This window comes from Folsomia candida, unplaced genomic scaffold (assembly GCF_002217175.1).
Source record: "Folsomia candida strain VU population unplaced genomic scaffold, ASM221717v1 Fcan01_Sc021, whole genome shotgun sequence".
Lineage (NCBI taxonomy): Eukaryota > Metazoa > Arthropoda > Collembola > Entomobryomorpha > Isotomidae > Folsomia > Folsomia candida.
Window position 1 is genome coordinate 2,665,184 of NW_019091213.1, and position 21,688 is coordinate 2,686,871.

At 37.5% G+C, this 21,688-nt stretch overlaps 2 protein-coding genes across 9 annotated transcripts in view; both read left to right on the plus strand.

Moving 5' to 3' along the window:
• Nucleotides 1-82: 82 nt before the first annotated feature.
• LOC110858380 (peptidyl-prolyl cis-trans isomerase G) lies at nt 83-4,530 on the plus strand. The gene is made up of 10 exons (XM_022107145.2): nt 83-310; nt 516-696; nt 781-851; nt 943-1,030; nt 1,371-1,400; nt 1,497-1,642; nt 1,755-1,911; nt 2,022-2,361; nt 2,436-2,528; nt 2,593-4,530. The coding sequence occupies exons 1-10, from the start codon at nt 232-234 to the stop codon at nt 3,853-3,855; spliced, it is 2,448 nt and encodes an 815-aa protein (XP_021962837.1). The 5' UTR covers nt 83-231; the 3' UTR covers nt 3,856-4,530.
• Nucleotides 4,531-4,679: 149 nt separating this feature from the next.
• Nucleotides 4,680-21,688, plus strand: part of LOC110858316 (transcription factor 12) — a 54,693-nt gene continuing 37,684 nt past the window's right edge. For 2 of the 8 annotated variants that reach the window (XM_022107035.2, XM_035858707.1), the window contains exon 1: nt 20,343-21,313. In XM_022107035.2, coding sequence (XP_021962727.1) covers nt 20,819-21,313 — 495 coding nt within the window. In that variant the 5' untranslated portion in view covers nt 20,343-20,818. Of the gene's footprint in view, nt 5,931-7,256; nt 7,493-9,928; nt 9,977-20,342; nt 21,314-21,688 lie in introns of those variants that run through there. The other 6 variants (XM_035858709.1, XM_035858711.1, XM_035858708.1 and 3 more) reach the window with 6 other exon arrangements.

Sequence of the window (21,688 nt, forward strand, 5' to 3'; positions counted from 1 at the left end):
GTGAAAGTCGTCACCCTTGGTTGGATGCAGATTGAGACTTTTTGAGGCAAATTGAGACTTTTGAGATGGGAAAAGGGCTTGAATGACAGGGGAAACCAAATCGTGTGTGGCGTTGGAGGAAATGCAGATTGTAACACAACACTGCGGGCCGGTTTCGAAATTCTGATTAAATTTAAAATTTTGAATACTTTATAAATTACCAAAAATTATTGTCAATTGCTGTCAATTTAAATGACAGTTAGTAACGAGAAGGAGATGGGCGGTGAGGAAGACGAGATAGACGTGGTAATCAACCCAAGGTGTTTTTTTGGTAAGTAAATAAGAAAAGTCACGTCATTTCATTATTTATATAATAAATAACTTAAGTCACGTCATTTCATTATTTATATAATAAATAACTTAAGTCACGTCATTTCATTATTTATATAATAAATAACTTAAGTCACGTCATTTCATTATTTATATAATAAATAACTTTTCTTTTCTGGATACTAATTGCGTTACTTTTTATATAGATGTCGAGATCGGCGGCGTTAGTGCTGGTCGGGTAGTTTTTGAGCTGTTTGCTAATAAATGTCCCAAGACTGTCGACAATTTTCGCCAACTGTGCACAGGAGAGGGTGGTGTGGGAAAGTCCACGGGAAAGCCACTCCACTACAAGGGAACCGTATTTCATAGGGTCATCAAGGAGTTTATGTACGTTTTAGACTTTGACGAAGAAATACATTCGCTATATTTCGTGCTTATTAGTTATAAATTTTGACACATAATTTTTCACAGGATCCAAGGTGGAGATTTTACCAATTTTAATGGCACCGGAGGAGAATCAATCTACGGTGGAACATTTGAAGGTTATACATTAATTGCGTATTAATAAATAAGTCAAATAAGTGAGCATATCGATCTTATTATTGTTTTGTTTGTGGGTGGTTTAACTTGTAGATGAAGATTTGGCACTGAAGCATGATGAACCATTTCTCCTGTCGATGGCGAATCGTGGCCCCAACACTAATGGATCACAGTTCTTCATGTAAGTTGATTTTGTGGTTAAAATTAAATAAAAATAAAAATATAAACATATAACCCGTGATTGGGGGAAGGGGCGTCAGCGTTCGTTAAAGAATTCGATTTCTGTCGTACCCATGTTCTCTTTTAAAAATCCATTATAATTAACTAATTATGCCACAAATGATAAAATTAATACCGGGGCTTGTCTTGAAGGAGATTTGATGACAATGATGAGGGTCTTGAGATTGGTAACTAATTGTACTTCGTTCTTGTTCTTTTATTTGCAAGTGTTGGTGGGTGATTTATGATGATGTTGAGATACGATGTTAACCCGATGTATTTTGTCTCTTCTTATAAACTAGACTCACCCAGCCTGCTTCTCACCTGAATGGGTAAGTAAACACCACAAAAATTATATTAACTGTGCTCTGCTGCATATTTATGAGTATTTTTGGGTTGTGTTTCTTAATCATGCATTGTTTTTGCAGTATTCACGTTGTCTTTGGAAGAGTTGTTAGTGGTCAGCAGATTATAAAACAGGTCGAAGGATTGCCAGTTGATAGAAAGTCTAGACCTTTAAGTGACGTTCGAGTTTCTAATTGCGGAGAGTTGATTTTAATGAAGAAAAAGAAAGGTACTGAATGACTGACAATTTTCTTATTCAAGTATTGTACAAGTTACTTTTGAAAAGTTGCTCAAAGTTTGGTCTAATGTCAAAACTAAATTTTGAATTTGCATATTTCCAGAGAAAAAACCAAAGAAAGAAAAACCTGTAAAGGAAAAATCTGACGTCGAGGATGAAGAAAGGTCTTCTGGGGAGTTATCTGAAAGCGGGTCTGATTCTAAGAAACGTAAAGCAAAAGCTTCGGAAAGCAGTACTACAGCCGACGTGATCGAAAACCAGTAAATAATTATTGTTAATATTATGTTCATTATTAATATGTACACATCTTACATAATGAACTGCCTTAATTGAACTTTGCTGTTTACTCTTACAAATTAATGTTCAACAGGGAGGTTCAGCATCCATTAGTTTCTTTACGAAGCATTGATCCAGATGAAATACCGAAAGATCCATCAAATCATTTTTTAAGCAGAGGGAAACTGGAGGAAGCTGATGACAAGGATAAGACAGGTGAGAAGGACAAGGACACCAGCAAGGATAGAAGGAAGAGTCGAAGGAGTACGAGTAAATCAAGGTCGAGAAGTCGAAGTCGTAACCGTGGAGGGAGAGACGATAGAGACGATAGAGGAAGGGGTGATCGTAACGGCAGTGATCGTGGAGCTCGATTCGGTGGTCCTACCAGATCTACTGACAATGAGGGAAGAAAAATTAAAGGACGGGGCAGAATTGTGAGGATTTTTATTTAACACGTCTTTCTTATTGTGGGTTGTGTGTAATCCTAATTCTTGTAACCTCATTTCAGTGCTTTCCACGTTTCTCAAGCCGATCCAGAAGTAAAACCCCACCTCATTGGAAGGCAGAAACTAGGAAAACCATTACCATGAAGGAATTTGAGGTGTCTAATTAATTATTTGTTTCATTATTTATTGCTGGAATACTGAATTCAATCATTTAATTAGGAACGCGAAAAACGAAAACGTGACAAGGATGACGAGCTTCGTCGAAGACAAGAAGAACAGAAAAAACGCCACGAAGAAACAGAAGCGGTTGTGCGCCCATCGTCTCGACCTGAACGTGCCACTCAACCAGATCATCGAGGAGGAGGAGGAGGAGGCAGAGAACGCGACCACCGACCAAGGGAACTTGAGAACAGAGGAGTAGAACCCCGTCGACACTTTTCAGAATCCCTCCGCAATCGCTTCAGAGAGTCAGAATCTGAAGACATGCCCTCATCCACTCGGGATAGGGAATCTGAACCAAAATCAAAAACCAAGGATGAAGAAAGGTCGGCTAAAATTGTGGAAGAATTGACCTCAAAACTCCAGGCTGCTGGAGATGGAGTTGTTTATTATCAACACTTGTACAAGGCTAATACCACTTCGGCCATGAATTTAAATTCAAAAGACAAGAATGATGACAAAGTCGCGGATAATAATGATGACGACGACGATGATGATGATGAAGTTGCAAATATTCTGCCAATTAATAAAGCTCTGCTCGGGAATATTGGCTTTGATTTGGACCCACCATCACCAAAAGTCAGCAAGGAAGTGCACAACGTGTCATCATCATTCATCCCAGCAGTTACGACAGAGGGGGACGGGGACGAAGATGAAGGACCACCTGGGGAAGAAGACGAAAATGTGTTGGCTGAACTTCGTTTGAGACGTGAACTTCTCAAGAAAAGGTTGAAGGATTGGGAAGAAGATAGTGCCGACGAGGGTGACGAAGATGGAAACAAGGATAAATCAGTTGATCAAAAAAAGCTGCAGAGTGCTATCGAGGCTGAACTGAAAACATTAAATGCGCACAGAGGATTGTCTCGCAGAACTGCGAGCATTGGTGGTGGTGGTTCAGATGTAGGGATCACGGGTAAAGAAAAGGACGATGATGATGCCGTTTCCACATCGAAGCGAGTTGCTCGGAAAGACCGTTCAAAATCAGGATCTAAATCAAAGTCAAGATCAAAATCCAGGGATCGTCACGGTCGAGGACGCGATCGAGGAGGTCGTGAAGAAACCAAAAGACGAAGGAATTCTTCCAAGGATGAAGGGAGTCGCCATCGCGGTGACCGTGACCGAGATCATCATCACCGACATCGCAAAGACTCGTCGAGAGACCGGAAAGACCACAGGGACCGGGATCGTCATCGCCGCTCAAGAAAGTCAAAATCTCGTTCAAGATCAAGGTCTCGTTCTCGAGGACATCGCAGTCGACGTTGATATGTCAATACGTTATTATTACTTGTTTGCTTAACAAATCCACTGGATTAGACTGGACTGAACGAAAATTTCCTGAAACTGTTTTCCTCGTCTGTTTCAGTTCAAACTTGAATAAGTTATGACTTTCCTATTATTTATCTATCTAGGATTTTACGTCATAGCCTACTAAAATTATGGGATAGGGATTCTTATCCGTTTTTCCGTTAGGAAGAATCTTACTTTGTTGTGTGTACAATTTATTTTGTGTTTGTCTTGTTCTCTTTCGATATTTGAATGGGTTATCAGTCATCTTATTTATCGAACCTACATATGTTCTTCTTGCTATGTCAAGCTTATCACATCCTTGACCTCCTACTAATGACTAACTCATGTCTTTTGTCTTGTCTACTTGAAACCCGACTGGAATTTCATATTTATGCAAAGCTAACTTGTAGTTTGCCTGCAAAAAAAGTTTCTAAATTCCAAGTAATTCCGTATCCACCAATTCATAAACTTAATGTTCCTTACTTCAATACCCTTTAGCTTTTTCCTATATTAGCATAAATATAGACTTCTTCTATGGTTAAATCTGTTAATCTTACTTTACATGTCACACATTTTAGCCTATGAAATTTTTTCATTCAAAATTCTAGTTTAGCCGTGTCTGTATCGAAATAAAGCATTGTTATTAAATTACGATAATTTTGATTTCATGATCTTCATACGAAATATCTCATGAATTTAACAAGAATTTAGCTAAATTCGACATGCATTACAATTACTCTGATAAGTAGTCGGCAAACTGGGGGCATTATAACAACAACGTTACATCCCTTGTTTTCTCTCCCATATTATTTACAAGAGAGTAAACCCTGCTAAAACGGTTTAGCTTATCCTTAGTGCCCGTAGTTTGGCTCACTCTTGTGAAGAGAGTGGAGGCTTTTAGACTTTTTACTACACTGGTGAATTCACATACATGGCAAGACTCCCATGTTTGCAGCATTTTTTAGTAAAATCCATCCCCTAAAATACAATGGGCATATTTCAACGCCATTTGTTGATTTTTACGATGTAAATTAATTATTATAATTTATTTTTATATTTCTATTTTTGTAAAAAATTATTATTGGCGTTTTGGTCTTTCAACTCTCACTTTGCTTTCACTTTTTTTCCTTGTCCAGATTTAATCTATTATTTTCTCCTTTGCTTTTTGACCGTCCGTTAGTTAATTTTTTCTCGTCATTTGATATCCGGATGCTCCCTTGTGCTTTAAGCCAAATGCAACTAACTCGTTCGGCTCTCAGTTTTTATACGAGTTTTTGGCTTTAGCAAGGAGCCAAAGGACAAAAGACTGAGATCAGTTCAGTTCAGTGGTTTGGTTGGTTGGTTGCTTTTGGTCTTCGATGGCCTGCTGCCTCCTACTACAACTATTTTACATTTCATTACTCACAAAATAATAATATCACCAACTCACAAGAGTCCGATTGCTAATTTACTTTCTTCTCGCAAGCCGAGTATTTACTCAGAATAATTGGACTGCGAGAAAAAATTTAAACCAATTGTACAATTACACAAAACAAAAAGTTGCTGAAAGATTTTACATGTTATGCAAGGAAAGCATAAATTTAGGAACGTGAGATTTTAATTTAGTAAAACATTCTTTAATTAATGTGTGAAAAAGATTACAACTCTAACTCTGTGGCAAAATTCCACCGTGAAAGTGTTTTTATACAGTAGAAAATAATTTTATACCTTAGTTTTTTAGGACTGAATTAAAGTATGGACACAAATTATGGATTTTAAAGGGTGAAAATTTTGTTAATTTGGATTTTTAGTTTTAGTTATGAATTATTTGTTTCATCGGTTTAAAGTTTGAGTTAGTTGCAGTTTGTGTTACAAGGTGAATAAATAAATAGTTCCTACTTCGACTGGGATTCATTTCTTTGTCTTTATGAAATTAACTCATTGTTAAAAACGTAGTGTCCTGCGATTAAAATAGCTGGTTATCATCATGGCTGCGAGTGATGACGAGCCAATGCATCTCTATGAAGTGTTCCAAAATTGTTTTAACAAGATTGCAAATAAACAGCCACAAGGTAAGTGATTATTGAAAAATACAATTATCTATTTGGTCAAAAATTTGTAAAACGTACATTTACTCCTTACATTACACGTTTTGGTTTACATTTCGAGAACGGGTTCCATAATTCCATAATTTTTGTAGTTTATTAGTTAACATAACCTTTTTCCAAGTGAAAATCGTTAGAAATATAATCCTTCATACTACTTCATATTCAGGGGAATTATGTATTCTTGGGATTAATAATTTTATAATTGATTATCTGAGAAGGTCAATATCTTTCATACTCACTCACAGTAAAATGCACAAATCGTCTCAAAATAAATTATTGACAAATACTGCAAATCATACATCACATTTTCATGTAACAATTGGTGCAAAACTCGGAATGCAGCAGGAGAATTTCTCCTGGAGAAAGCATTTATTTACCCGTGTTCACAAATACTTACTAGTACATACCTTCAAGGAGAAGTCAATATTTTTAGATGACTTAAAATTAATTAACTCAAGACTCAACTAAATCATAGATTTGGAGTTACACACCTGACCTGAAGCTTTAAAACATACAGTCCTATAAATGTATGTATGTACATAGAAGAATGTCATTTAATTTTCTTTGTATTTGTGGAGCACTCATCTGCATGCAAGCACGGGAGTGACAGTTAGATAACCTCTTATCACTTTATCACCTATCATTATCAATATCATCGTGTTTGATAACCCACGTATTAAGTAAACTATTGATGACTTTTGAGCGTCATTCGTTCAAGAGTGTATTGTGTTTTTTTCTGAATTGGTGAATTAGATGATATTGTTTTTAATATCGTGACAAATAATTAAATAAAGGAGAGATGCATAAAACAATAATGCTTGTGATGCATACATATGTAGTACATAGTCTTCTTATCTGACCAGTCTGATAAGACACTATTTGTTTAACAGTGAGTCTCAAAAAAGTTGAAACTTGTAGTCTTACATAATACGATGTTTAAAAACACCCGTAATGAAAGAGAGGAAATGGTTTACTCAAATATTTCAATATTTAGCTAACTGCATTAATTCTACTGGGTTAGAATCATGGTCATTTCAATCAAATCAACACATAACAACTCCTATTTTAAGCAAGGCACACATCCATAAAAAACAACACTAACGTTTATTACCGTAGTAAATTATACTAGCTGGACAAGTATTTAATGGTTAAATGTTATTAACGGAATTAATGGAATTATGCATGTACAAATGTACATACATACAAACGTATGTATGCAAATACACAAGTCGCTGGTGATGCAATTGGATATTATCTTATTCTCACGAAGGGGTTCTCATATGATTTCAGTAGAGAAGGGGCCGTACTCGCAGGGGGGGAATTATGGGGTGGACAACAACGGGATGGGGGGTTACGCCCCCTCGCCGTATGCCGGGGGTGGTGGTGTGGATGACCAGTCCTCCTTCGGCCCAGAGTCGCCTTTCTACAACCCTTTCCCGTCCTCCCAACAGCAGCGGCGGATCATTCCGTCGTCGTCGTCGTCGTCCCATCCTCAGCTGCCAGGAAGTGTCAAAAGGAAGAAAGAGGTAAGTCACAGCTCTCCTAATTGAAATTTGGTCAGGATGACGAAATTCGTAATTTATCAGTCATAAGGTTTTGCTTAATTGCTTATTGGTTAATATTGATACGGGGATTGAGTTGAGTTGACGAGGAAAACGCGCATCTCATTATTATTGGCTCGTTAATAATTGTGTACTGTTATAAGGAGACATATTTCATGAGAATCATTCTAGGACACAGTACCCAAATCCATTATTTAATGCTTTTCCGAAATGAAATATCTTCAACTATGTATATATCACTTAAACAAAACGAGGTTTGAATTAGCGATGAATATTTAAACGAAAGAAATATATTTCAAATCGGATGAAATTGTGCTATTGATCATCAAGCAAAGTCATTGGATTTTTTAAAGTTTGGGACATGAGCATTTCTTGCAATATTTGTGCATGTAATTCAATGTCAACGCAAGTTCACTTTTGTGTGGGATACTTGTTCCGCGTGCAAGTCTGAATTTTATGAGAATATTTGCCAAAATGTGAGAAGATAAATAAATAAATATGACGAGCTGCGTGGTATGAGCAGTTAATGATAGGATGCAGATCACTAATATGCCCAACCTTATAGGATTCATGTACCTCAAGCTTATGGCTTGTGGAAATTCTTAATTTTCTCCGAAACAAGGTTTCGAATAAATAAATAAATGTGTTTCACGAAAACGAATATTATTTCTGAAATTGTAACCGCTTAAAAAACGACAAATGTTCATCCTTGTATCTGAGTAAGTATTAAATAAATTCTTATTGAAAAGGCATTTCTTTGTTGTTTCTTATTTGTCTCCTCCTACACATTTTTTGTATCTCACAATATGCTTCTGTTTTACATTGGATTTTGTCAAACCCTCAATTATGTTTGTCAAAAAGTTTTATTTTCAAGCTGAAAACAAAGAGATTCAATTAGTCGGCTATGGCATATGACTGAACGGAATAAAGGATGAAAAACACGGCTGAGCAAATCGGTCGGCTTTTTTAAACCAAACTTTATAAATTAATTTAGGAATTCAAAGAAACTTAAACAATAAGATAAACTTCATTTTCTTTGGATGAAACGTAACAAGAAAAATAGCCATACAAAATACAATTGATTGTATGAACTGCTCGAAAAATAATTCCTGGAAATTGTCATAATATGTAATTACATTGCATGCATTAGGAAACATCAGTAACTTTATGAGCTTTGTTACCATACCCAATTCGATATTAATACAGACATTAATCTGTACATACTAATCGTTCGGAGTTGTTAGTTGTCAATCAAGGCATAATTTATTTTTATTCCCGTAATTTTTTTTCACAAAATTATTTTCCATAAAATTTTTCATTTGTTGAATAATTACCATTTCGCTGATTGATTCTGACAAATGGGAACCGTGAAAGTGCTGTCTCCATTTTTGCTCCAGACAAGAATACCAAAGTACGCTTTTCTCAGGAAACCTAACATTTTCCCCATTGTGTGCTGGAAGAAATTAATTGGGAAAATATGAGCTTAATTATATCCAACTTTTGTTTCCCAACTCTTTTTCTGTGACAAATAATGGAGACTTTGTTCACTTAAAACCATATGGATTCGCATTAACAGGTGCTATGCAGGAAATGGGGTGTTCAATATATTAAGGAAATAAAAGAAAGTGCACAATTGATGATTTCCAACAATCTAAATACAATTTTTACAAGGGCAAAATAATTGAATTACTAATTATTACTCCAAAACGGTTAAATTAAAATCACTTATTTATGTATTAGTGGCTACCGCAAAGCAAAACACGTCAAGAAAGAAGCCGCAATAACAGAATATTTAATGCCTAAATTCGTTACAGACAGAACAAATCTCCAGTTTTTTTTCGTCCTACCACCAAACCGCCTAATCCACCTTAATTAGAATGAAATGAGTTATTTTCTGGACTAAACTCGTGGCTGTTAATCATTCAATTTTTGCTTTATAAGGATTTGTCTGGGATGGGTCTCTCCCAAAATTTGGAATGACATGCAAATAATGATGCCAATATGAAACAACAAGAATTCAAGAAAGCAGGAAGATTCATAAATTTCGTTGTTTCAGACAAGCCCTGTAAGATCCTTGCAAGAAGTCTGACGTTAATTTTATTTAATTTGAATGCAAAATTCAAATATTCCAGTTAAGCAGAAAAGAAGAAGCATGCAAAATTTTCACATATATTTCATTACGCTTCGATCCATTGTTACTACTATCGCATAGGCCCGTATATCATAATACATCATATTATATAGCACTTAAGATGCCATGGGTCCATGTGACGTGTGGGATGGGAAGAAAGGAACACGACTAAATGGAAATTTATGTGGAATTATTACCATTTTAGAATTGGGAGTTATTTATTTAAGCAAAACACACGTACATATGCATATTTCTTTTTGTGTTCATAGGGGATGGAGGGCAGCCTAGATCCTGGAGATGGACAACAGCAGAACTGGGTAAGCATTCACTCATGTTTTATCCACTTTTGTACTTCTGAGGACACATTATTACGTGTCCATCCATTCAAAAAGTAAGGCACTCAATATGTAAATCGGTCTTGGTTGCTTTGTCCTTGACCTTCGCAACATTTGGGTGGGTGGAAAATATTTAGTTGGTATAAAAAAAATGAAGAATTATCCTGTAATTTATGTCACTTGTCCAATTTTATGGCGAATATGGTGCATGATACTGCACAGAGGAAACCTACATTTATTTATGATACTGACTTGATGGCTGAATTTCATTTCGGGAATATCGGATTGCATAACTCCTGGGATAACTTTTCAAGTTTTCAAAGTGAAAGCAGCCCACATAATGCAGTTCTATTTGTATTTCTGCATGCATGTACAAATATGTAGCCTCTATAATAATCCAACTCACTTATCCCTGGTTTTGACGCTGTCAGAAGAACTGCATCACTGCACTTGTGGATATTTCGCAACATTCATTTCATTCTTATCATCAACATGATTTTGATTCGAGCTATATCAGTATTTACTTGTTTTTACCAAGCTGTCACTCTGTCCATCTCCATCAAATTATTATACATGCATCACGTATTATCAATATTTTTAAACTTTACTACTTTTAGAGATGAGCTTCTCTCATCGCTCTACATGTTCATGACACTTAAAAAAAATCACATTTGACCAAACTTTCGCACACAAGTTTTCATTTAAAAAGCAAACCCACCCGTCTCCCACATCCATCCATTCGTACTCTCCGCTAAATACGCGTCTGACCCAATACTTATCTGCCCCTCGTCGTCGTTATCGTCGTCGTCGTGGTCGTCGTGGCCGGCGTACTTAGCGTTGTTTGTAAGTAAAGCTGAACAAGTAAATCAAGCTAAACAGCAGCACCTGCTGCCTTGAGGCTACCGCACAAAGTAAAATATATAAAGTTGAACTTCTACTGGTGCTTTACTGGCGACTCCGATTCTTATTACATCACAACACCAGCTTCAGCTCGAGCTAAGCCTAACCAACCATTTTATAATAGGATAAACATTACCACGATGATAATGATGAGATGAGAATAAAAGGGAACGAACTCGACTCACTAAATAAACTTAGCACAAAGCCGTAGAGTAGACCTATGTGTAGATGTAGATGGATGGATGGATGGATCATGCAGAAAAGAACAGTAAGGTAAAAGCACATCATCCCCCATTACAGTTACATACGTGTGCAGTCCACAATTTCCATGCTGGTTATTAGGGATACTCTTTTTTACTTACGATCGTCGTCGTCGTCGTCGTCGTCGTCATATCCGCATAAAATTTATCGCATCTCTCGAGCCGATAGTGGCGTGATGAGTCGGCTGGCGAGCTATGCATTCATGATTCAAGACGAATGGATACAAGATCGAACGCAAAAGTGTTTACTTATTGGTTCCTTTTACACTTTATTTATATGCATACGACGACCATCGCACCGTGACGGACACTGATAATGATGCGGCATGGGTGTTATTGGTATTTAACGGGAAGGTGGTGGTTTCATTCTGGGTGATGATGAGTACAGAAGAGCTACGAATAGTATCCATCCATCCATCTAGCATTGTGCCACTTATTAACTTTTTTCTTTGAATCTGCAGGGAGTACGTGTGCCATATGCCACGACTCCCTGCTCGAGATGGGTTCTTGGGCAGGAAAGGAAAATGTAATTAGTGGACAAGCAATGAGAGAGAGAGATGAGATGTAAAAGTTAAATGGAGTTGATTAAATATGAGAAAACCATTTTGCAATCGGGAGAGAAAAAGATTTAAATTTTACATTCAATTTCGCTTCAATTCGAATTAATCAGCTCTATATTTTTGTGGAGAAGAAGTAGTAAAATGGATTATAGTAGAAAACAAATTATCATGAAAATGTGTGTAATCGGATCAGTGGAGAGAATATTAGCACGTTAAATTTGATAGGTTGTTGTAATAGAAGGATATCATTTGTCGATTTGCATAATATTAGTGGTGTACGAGGAGGAGAGGAATACGATACTATGTAATATTTTATGGGTTTGGTATCGATGTGTCATCATCATCATAATGCAAATAAGTACTTGAATACATATTTTTAATGAGATGGATTTAAATATTTGTATCACATAATCCGTCCACGCTGAACGCACGTATGTACATTTTTATGTATCAGTTGGATATGTCACTTCATGCATATCGATTTTGTATCGTTCGTAGCTAAAAATTATTGCATTGTCCAAAATGGAGACATCTAATCAATGTTGAGGATAAAGAATAACTTATTTCATCATTTCGCCATGGAATGAAATATTATTAACTTTAACTGCCCTTAATAGATTCTATAAAGTAAATCATGCAATAAAATCCAGCATTTTCCTCATTCCTCTTAATAAGTCGTGGCTGGAGAGACTTTATGACTTGGCTGGATTGGTTATGACTAAATTGCGGATAATTCAACACCAAAAAAACAATGCCCACAATTTCAACGTGTATATTATCAAAGCCAAATTAGTAATTAAGTCATTCATCATCCACTTTATGCTGTAACCACCCTCGCTACAACTCCTTATTCATAATCCTCATCATATCGTATTTACTTGCGTTTAATTACTATTTTTTTACTGTCATGAATTATTTCCTTCTTGGGAACATTTTTCTGAAATCTCGAAAGAAGAGGTGGGATGTAAATATTTATTATGTAATTTTGTTATTGGATAAAATAAACTACGTAAATACGTATAAATACGTTTTATTTTATCCAATGACAATTTTCACGCATTAATCCCGAAAGCGTCGGATTAGCGAGAACTATGTACATGAGCACATTTACAGAGTGGGGTTTAGAACGCCTGAATTTTTACGGCACGTTTTGAAAGACCAAAACTAAATAAAGTTGAATAAAACAAACAAAAAGTGATCTCCTCGATGGTCGTGTCGTAGGTGTCGAGTGAAATATCATTTATTCCTCTATTTGTATATTTGTGGTGTGGAAAGTTTTAGCCGTGTTGTTGCAGATATGGATATTTGATACTCGCCGAGATATTATTATATTTAGGTGCGATTTCCACTTATATATCCTCCGATCCTCCTGCCTTCCACGATTCGCTACGAGCATATCTCACCACATATTCCGCACATGGATATAGGCCGCCTTACCAAATAATAAGAGTGAATTGGGATGAAATAATATAATATTCACCGCACACCGAACATGAAACTCTGCAAAGTAGAATACACCATCACCACCCACCATGAAGCACCCCACGTTTTATTTTATTTTGAATATTTCTCTCAACAAAATTGCATCCCTTTTTCGGATATGAAACCACATGGAAGTGTGTAAAAGTGTGCTTGCGTGGAATCTTTGTTGTGGAGAAAGTACGGAGAAAGTGGGTATTCATTTTGGGGCATGGTGCGAATCTCTATTCGGATAACATGGAGACTCTTATCATCCAGAAACTTTGAAGTCGTCGTGCTGGGCAATATTTGTAATGGTTTGTGGACCACCCCTTTTAATAACTTGTATGCATCTCATCCTCAGAAGACCAACGCGATACTCCTGGCTGACTTGTTCAGTTTCTAGTTTTACGTATTCTGGCTGATGCATGTTGTATCCATCTCAGTATCCGCTCCTAGTTTGTATTCGATGCATTTCTGGATTTGTAGATTTGCCGAGAACGTGTTGAAATTTCCTCGTTCTCACCCACCAAAACGGAACAAGCGAGTAATATGACGGCGGCATTATTATAGGGAAGATCCGAAATTTTGTTCTACTCCTCACAAAGCCAAAGCCAAATATCAAAACTCGGGTTGGTTTACAATTTCGGGAGGTTTGTAGGGATTTTGTCCTTGGGTTTCGTGGTTTGCTTGGGTTGTCACTGGGTTTAAAGAGAGAGAGAGATACATGGTTTCATATATATAGAGACAGAGAGATGTATGTATGCATAGTCGTAGTTTTGGTTGGCTGACTGGCCAGAGAGAGACGGAAGAAAATGTCACTTATTTGCTTTCACAGATGAAATCGTGCCATGTCATTTTATACTCGGCACCACCGACACGGGTGAAATCTCATAACGGATCATGCCTTTATTTTAATATGGATTCAGTGGCTCGGATAAAACGGGAGGACAAGGTAGAATAATATTTGATGGAAAGCAGTCCCCCGCCTTCCTGCCTCGAGGATAAAAAAATCATCCAGAATTTCGTGCATAGTTTAAAAAATCGAAAATATCTATCGTTTAAAAAATTCCAGGAGGATTATTCATGTCAAAAGTGAAAGAGACGCTATGTAATATACACTGGTGACAACTTCAGATAAGATCTCGTTGTCCGTTATGGTTTAATTTGCTTAAATCTTTGCATAAAACTTATGAATTTTTATTTCACGGAAATTTCATAATTTGCTATTCAAGATTGCAGACAAGATTTGAGCTATTTTTGGATATCCAAATCAAATCAAGATGACGGACAAGTTTTCTATTTGTATGTATGTATATTTATACAAATTTAATTTTTGTGTGCATAATTGTGCATGTAAATATGACTAACCGATTATAATAGTTTACCTAACTTGTATGCCTACTAGTTTAAATAGCCTCAAAAATTTGACATTTTCCAAAAACTGACACCTAAAGATTTTTGCCAAGGATAAGACATATTTGCAAGGAACTGAATTCCTTTACCACGTCCTCGTCACATGCATGGACTTCCATTTTAGGTTTTATTTTATTGTTCCTCACATTACAGCGAGCCAATTACATTTAACGGTTTTTTAAACCCTTATCCGAGTGTGTATCATCCGAGAATGTATGCAATGCTTGATAATAATGTGTACAAGTTTGCAGTTTCTTCCCTAATTCCGTTCACGTTTGGTTAGGAAAGTTTTCATGCGGTGACACGTACTGTCAACATGCTCTCCTCCACCCCACATACATCAGACGAGATAAATAATTACATCCAAATATGGCAACAAACAATCAGATCATGTTGTTAACTCTGGTATTCACCTGTTTTTTACTTCTCCTTTTGCAAACTGGATTTGCAAACGAATCCTTTACATAAGCCTTAGCTACACGTGGAGTCGAATTTGCGAGGACATTTATACAGAAAAATATGTATTTTGTAAAGCACGGATTTATTTCCAAAATATTATTCAGGTTTCTAAGATAAGTGAGGGACGGGTGATATCATGTCATGCAAATGTAACAACTGCTGAAAATAAAAGCTGTCATCATGCGATATTACATGTTTGTAATCCCAATTGTTTTGACTTTTACTCGTGAATGGAAATTTCTACTGATTTCATGATGTGGTTTCTGACACAATGGGGAATAAATCTCGTTTATCCACTTGAGTTATTGTCACGAAGGTTGAAAATAGCATGATTGACCAGACACAAAGACAAGCACCACAAAATGTAAATCAGTGATTTGCATGCAATAATCAGAAAAATAAATGACTGAATCTGATAAAAAGATTGACACTTTGATAACAGATATTTGCTGTATTTTTCTATGCTTCATTCCTGTCTTGGTTTGTCAAATTTAATATTTTGTTATTTTTTTCTTCCTTGTCATGGCATACTCGTATTAAAATTGGATTGATTACAATTTCTGCTAATTCATTTTTGGTCCGATTAAAATGCGGCCGTTTCAGCACAATTATGTACTCAAACCTGCAAACGGTACCGGGTTAATAAACGATGATGATTTCACCATAGAGCATCTGCTTTTGTTGTTTGTTACTCACTCACTTATTGCATATTTACAACTGAGAATTCTCACGGATATGAGTACACCTTGAGAAGCTCACGATGAATCATTGGCTTTTTTTGTACTCCTCCAACTTTCCTCCCATATACTCATCTCTTCAATTATGTCGTGTTTTTAAAAACCAGAGTGAAGTGAAACCAAGCATTACTTTGCTCCTACTTATCACCAGAGAATGCATGCATGCCCATGATGAAATCCTACTGCTGAAAGTACAATCAAAATTCTTGTGAAAATATGAGACAAAGTCAACAAGTCCAAGTGAGCCCGAGTAGTAATTCAAGTGCCAGAGCACATAGTATCGCCACCCTAATAACGAAACCACGAGACCACCGGTTAAAAAAGTGGCAGGTGTTTCGACGGGAGCCAAACATAGAGATAAAATAAATATCCAAGTAAAAAAACTAGACTGAACTTGCACTTCTCTCTGATGAAGCATGCCATGAGCACAATCTTGCCATCCATCCAGGGAGTTAGCAGGATGGGGTTATCTTGTACTCCTGGCTCCCTGTTCCTCTCGGCAACAATAAGTTTTAACATCACAATAATGAGGGAGGCTAGTGATTGTGGTGGTGGTGGTGACGTTTAAAAACCGGCCTGGCTGGTCTCCCGACTGGTTGAGATGCAAGATTTTTTGGGATTTCACAGTGTCGACATGAACTGGATTGTTTGTGGATGGATGGAGAGAGATGGGGTTGAGACTGGATATCACTCCTGTCTCGTAACATGGGGACATGAAGAACCCCTTTATTGGGCCGTCTCACAGAGATATCTGACGAGTATTAAGTCTGATAAAAGTGGTGGCAAAGGGTTAGACACGCGACGTGTACCCACATCGTATTCACCTTTCTTTAATCCTTCTTAAATACTCAGAGCGGATAGCGAGTTATTTATGGAATGTGATATAGGACGATTTTCGGCGTGCTGAATTTAAAACAAGATTCACTGGTTTACAGATCCTATACGTTTCAGCATTTATCTCAATTTTAAAATATAGCACCGCTTGAAATTTATATTACAAAAACTTGTCAACTAAATAACTACAGAGATACATACATTTCGATATAAACTAACTCTTTAGAAAGCCATCTTAAATGAAACTGGAGCGGAAGTGTGTCCTTTTTCCACTAAAATCGGCCGGTTCCCATTTTATTTTACATCATCGCTTTTTGTCACTTCACTTTTTACTCTAGTCCCAATAAAGGGAAAAGGGCTGTGTTAATCCATTGTGGTGCATTACAATTTCGAGTAATTCACTTCTGCTGGTTGGTTGTCAGTCCAGTAGTTGTCGTCGCCTCGTCCTCTTTTTTAAGAAATTGAAGATGGATGATCGCCGTCGCCGTTCTTCCTTTTACTCTCATCTCCTTCTTCGAAACTCTCTCCTTTTCGGGTTGAGCTGAATGAAATGGATGGAATGGAAAATACATCAGGTTTCGAGAAGCCACTGCACTTCTCCACTATAAAATCGTACAATTCACATACTCACCACGTATGTATGTATGTGACTATGAGAGAGGGATGAATGTCGTGGGAGGAGATCAAGAGAGCGAGAAAAGTTTCATATTTCTTGGAAGGATAATGCTGGGCAGCAGCCTTTTTTAAAAATTCATCTATTTACTCCTTGTCCTTCTCCTCGCTGTGCTACTCTGAATGCCAAAGAGAGAGATGGATAAAGGGATAAGCGGAAGTAGGTGGATGACTGAATTGAATGCAGAGGAAGTAAGCAGTCAGATATGAATATGATGTGATGAAAGTGTACACGTATCATGTGCACACATTCGTAGGTCCAGGCTCCCACTAGGCAAAAGGGAAATTTTGGCATAAATAGTAATAAGAAGAACGAAACCAAGATGCTTTTCTGGCCGGACGGGTTGATAAAGGACAAGGATATTACGTGCATGCATCTCATGAAAAGTCCTCGGGTAGCAGAAAGAAAGAATGAACGAGTGAGGTTCAATTTGAATGATGGATTGCATTCTATTTTTTCTAAGTATAGAATTTCATCTCAATTTCGGAGGAGTTATTAGAAAACATCAATAAATGACATGGCATTTTACATATGTAAATTTGAGAACCTTTCAAACTTCAAGGTTGTGGTGACTTGATATTTTGGGCGAGAAACAATAACAAGCGAAAATATTACAGCATTTTTTGCTAAAATTTGTATAATAATTTTCCTTCTGCATTTTGTTGACGTTGTTGTAATTCTATTCCTGGAAAGGTTGCAAAGGTTACATATGTAGATGTGTATGTATGTAAAATATTACGGAATAACATTACGGAATAGTATAGCTGGCTCAGAGAGGATGAGCTACCTCCCCCTCCTCGCCCTTCCCCCCACACACACCCTTCCTAAACTGGTGGAGCTCATGTTTGTGAGAAATATGACAAGTTCAAAATTTCAAAGTGAAAGTTTGCTTTCGAAACTTTAGTTCCGAGAGAAAGTTTTCATTTTCATGGAGTCAAGTTTACTTCTGGTTGACGGGGCTGAAAGGATGCCGAGTTGCTCGAGTTGTGTGATTTTCTGTGATTTTCTCTGCAAATCACAGAGTTGGAGAACCCCTCCGGATTTGCTGGATATGAGATGATGAGAGTCATGAAAGATGAATTAATTTAGTGATGGATGGATGGGTGAATCGCTTGTGCTTTATTTTGTCATCTCATCATCATCCCAAGTAACTTTTCATGGAAGGCAAGTATAATTACAATTTGTGTAATAATGAATACGACGACGACGACGGATGAGAAGCAAGTTTACCCAGAGATTGTCGTCATCCTCATCCCATGCATCGTGTAAGGTACACAAGTTTACTTTTGGAATTAAATAGGTGGAAATAAAGGAATTGTTTCAGCAGAGAGGACTGCAATATTAAATCCGAACCTCTTTTGGCAAGGGCAACCTTCCTCCTTTTGCAATTTGATTCGTCCTGGAAAATACGTAACAAGTAAACAAATTGAATCCATCTTCTTCCCTTTTGGCTTGCTTGCTCTGCGTCGTAGAAGAAGTTGCACTTTTCGAGGCATGATGACTATGGATGAGGATTCGAATTGTAAAGGGTGAAAAATAAGTAATGTACGTACATACGCAACAAATGGTAAACGTGCTAGAAGTATCTCGTAAATACGTAGGAGAGAAAGGGTGATGATGATGGCGTAGTAGCAGCAGCGTAGGAATATTTTTAATGGACAGAACTGGAGCAGTTTTGAACGAGGGATGTTCACTTTTTCGCTTTCTCGCAGAACAGTGATGATGATGCCAATATAAACTATATAATCCGATGCATTTCATTTGCACATATTTCATGATGATGGTGGTGGTGATGACGATTGAGATATGAAAATAATTGAATTGATCTTCCAAAAAATTCGTATGTGTTATTAGATTGTTTCAGTAGATCTTTGCGTCTCTGTCATGCTACATATTTCAACATACTGCACCAATGTATGCTCTATTCTAACCACTGTTTTTCTACCACTAACGATTTCACCGCCATGATTCGATAATGATGAATCAGTCGTAAACCGAGTGTAGCCTATACCATAAAAATCCTCAAAATCGGGTTGTACATAAATACATAGGTCGTTGGTTGGTAGTACTAATATATACATATCTGCAGTAGCAAACAGAAACACCTAGTAGCAAATATGTAGCGTGGTGCACTTTACTTGCCATGAAATCATAATCATCTCAAAGGCTCCCTTCCTCTCCCCCAACAAAACCTTGCTGGCTGCATTTTGCGTGCAGTCCTCGTGTCGAAAAGTCTGAAAAGGGTCCACCAAACCCAACCCCTGCCCATGTCCGATTCAACTTGTTTCCTCCGATAGCACGCAAAGGTATAGGCCAGGCCATCCATAATGACTTTGCGTCTCCATTCAAATACTGTTTCGAATCTCTCTGGGTCGGAGGGGCAGAGGCTGAAAAAAATGGAGATAAACACCGGACCAAGTTTGAAATCACTATTTTAGAAAGAGAGTCAACCAAACACGACGAAACTATGAGAAATGGTATATACAACGTCTTTAGAAATAACTACTACGGAGCCTTGATGGCAGAATAATTCGAGACATTTGGCAACGATGACATTATTTGTGTTTGAGAATCTCATTTAAAATCACTCTCTCTCAGATAGGGACGCACTTTTCATTGCATTGCATCTACACACATTGCATCCCGACACTGCAGGGATGTTGAGGTTAGAGGGACACAAAGGATGGTGGAAATTGTTATATGATGCGGTGGTTGAGTGAGGTGGTCTGGGCCGACGGGTTTTTAAGGGACGGGTACTTTTGTGCATCTTTAGAATGCTGGATACGTATGTACCCCCAACCAACCCTCCAATATAACCGACATCCAGCCAACCGACGACCCCTTTCCATTTCACTTACTTCACCTATACGTAAGTACGTATGTACCCACGTATAGATGAAGTAGTTTGGAGAAGAGGCATCATGATATGGTTCTATAAAACTCCATCTCTTCTTCCTATATACATATGCACACGCACATAGATGTTAAATTAAATAAAGATGAAAAAATAGGAGCATGGAACCCTTCCAGCCATCAGTCCCGCAGTTCTGTTAACTGCAGTGACCTAACATCAACACAATCTGTGGACATTTTTACAGGAAATTTATCTCCCTAGGTTTAAAGCTACTTTATATACATAAATTATTTAATAATTCGTTGAACTACTTGAATAATCCGAGTTAGTTTGTGTACATTAAGAAAATCTACAATTTGGTTTTTTGTCTGTATCATCCAGCGCTTGGTTTTTACCGTAATGTGATTTATTCACAAAGTGAAGTGGGATTGTGCAATGAAATACAAAACCAAGTACTGAAAATTTCTTCACGTTTCGAATACATCTAAAGTTATTTTGCAATATCAAATATTAATAAACAAAATTGGAGTTAAACATGGGCAAAACAAGCGTTGTGATTTTCTTCCCGTGTAAATTCATATGAACTCAAAAAATCAGCTATAAATGAATTCCTGCCATTACAAAACTCTAATTTTTATACGTCGAACCCAATTAAACGTTTAACTTGGCCCAAATGCAAATGCAAGTGTCTCACCCGTCTTCATTTACTACGACGAGAACGAGCAGTAGCAGTGGTGTTAATAACAATGGTGGAAATCTGGACTTGGTGTTAGTTCGGGAGACTTCTACTCGAGTGTCACCAACCACTCCGACATCCGGTGGATCCTCCACTGTTAACACCAAGATGCCCGGGCTACTTCCGGACAGTCAGGAAACCATGTTGTTCCACCAGTTACAAAATGTACAGCAAAATGTTACCCAAGCCTTGCAAAGTTTAGGAAATAGTCTTCAAAACAGTAACAATGGCGGCAATATGAGCAATGGTCATCATAACACTGGTCCGTTGGGGGGTGGGAATCACCCCCATCTCAATCATCCCTTGGGTGGTGGCAGCCTCCTCCCTCCCGACCATCATCTTCTTCATCATCACCATCATAACGGTCACGGGGGTGGACTTGTCAACGCCACGGCAGCCACGTTTGACCTCATTTTCGCTGCAGCCGCACAGGTACAGGCACACCTAACTAACTAATAAATTGCATAGAATTCCAAAGAATTCAGGCACATTTTGCCAAAATCATGTCTCGAAATAATCTCGATAATAGGAATTGGTTGTCATCCTCATCGTCACATAAAACTTGAGGCATGCAACAGGTTCAAGTTTTTACTATGATTATTATTATTCCATTCTCCCCGTGGTTTGATTACTTTACTTGTTCCGTTGGGTATTGACGGCTGGTGCTGGGTGGATTTGGCCATGGCCGTGTTGAAAATTTGGACCATCTGCCGTTCTTCTTCTTAAAATCTGTGGAGTGGACTTAACCCACACGAGACCAAGGCTACAAATCTCTATGTGCATGCATGAACTTAATACTGCATTTTC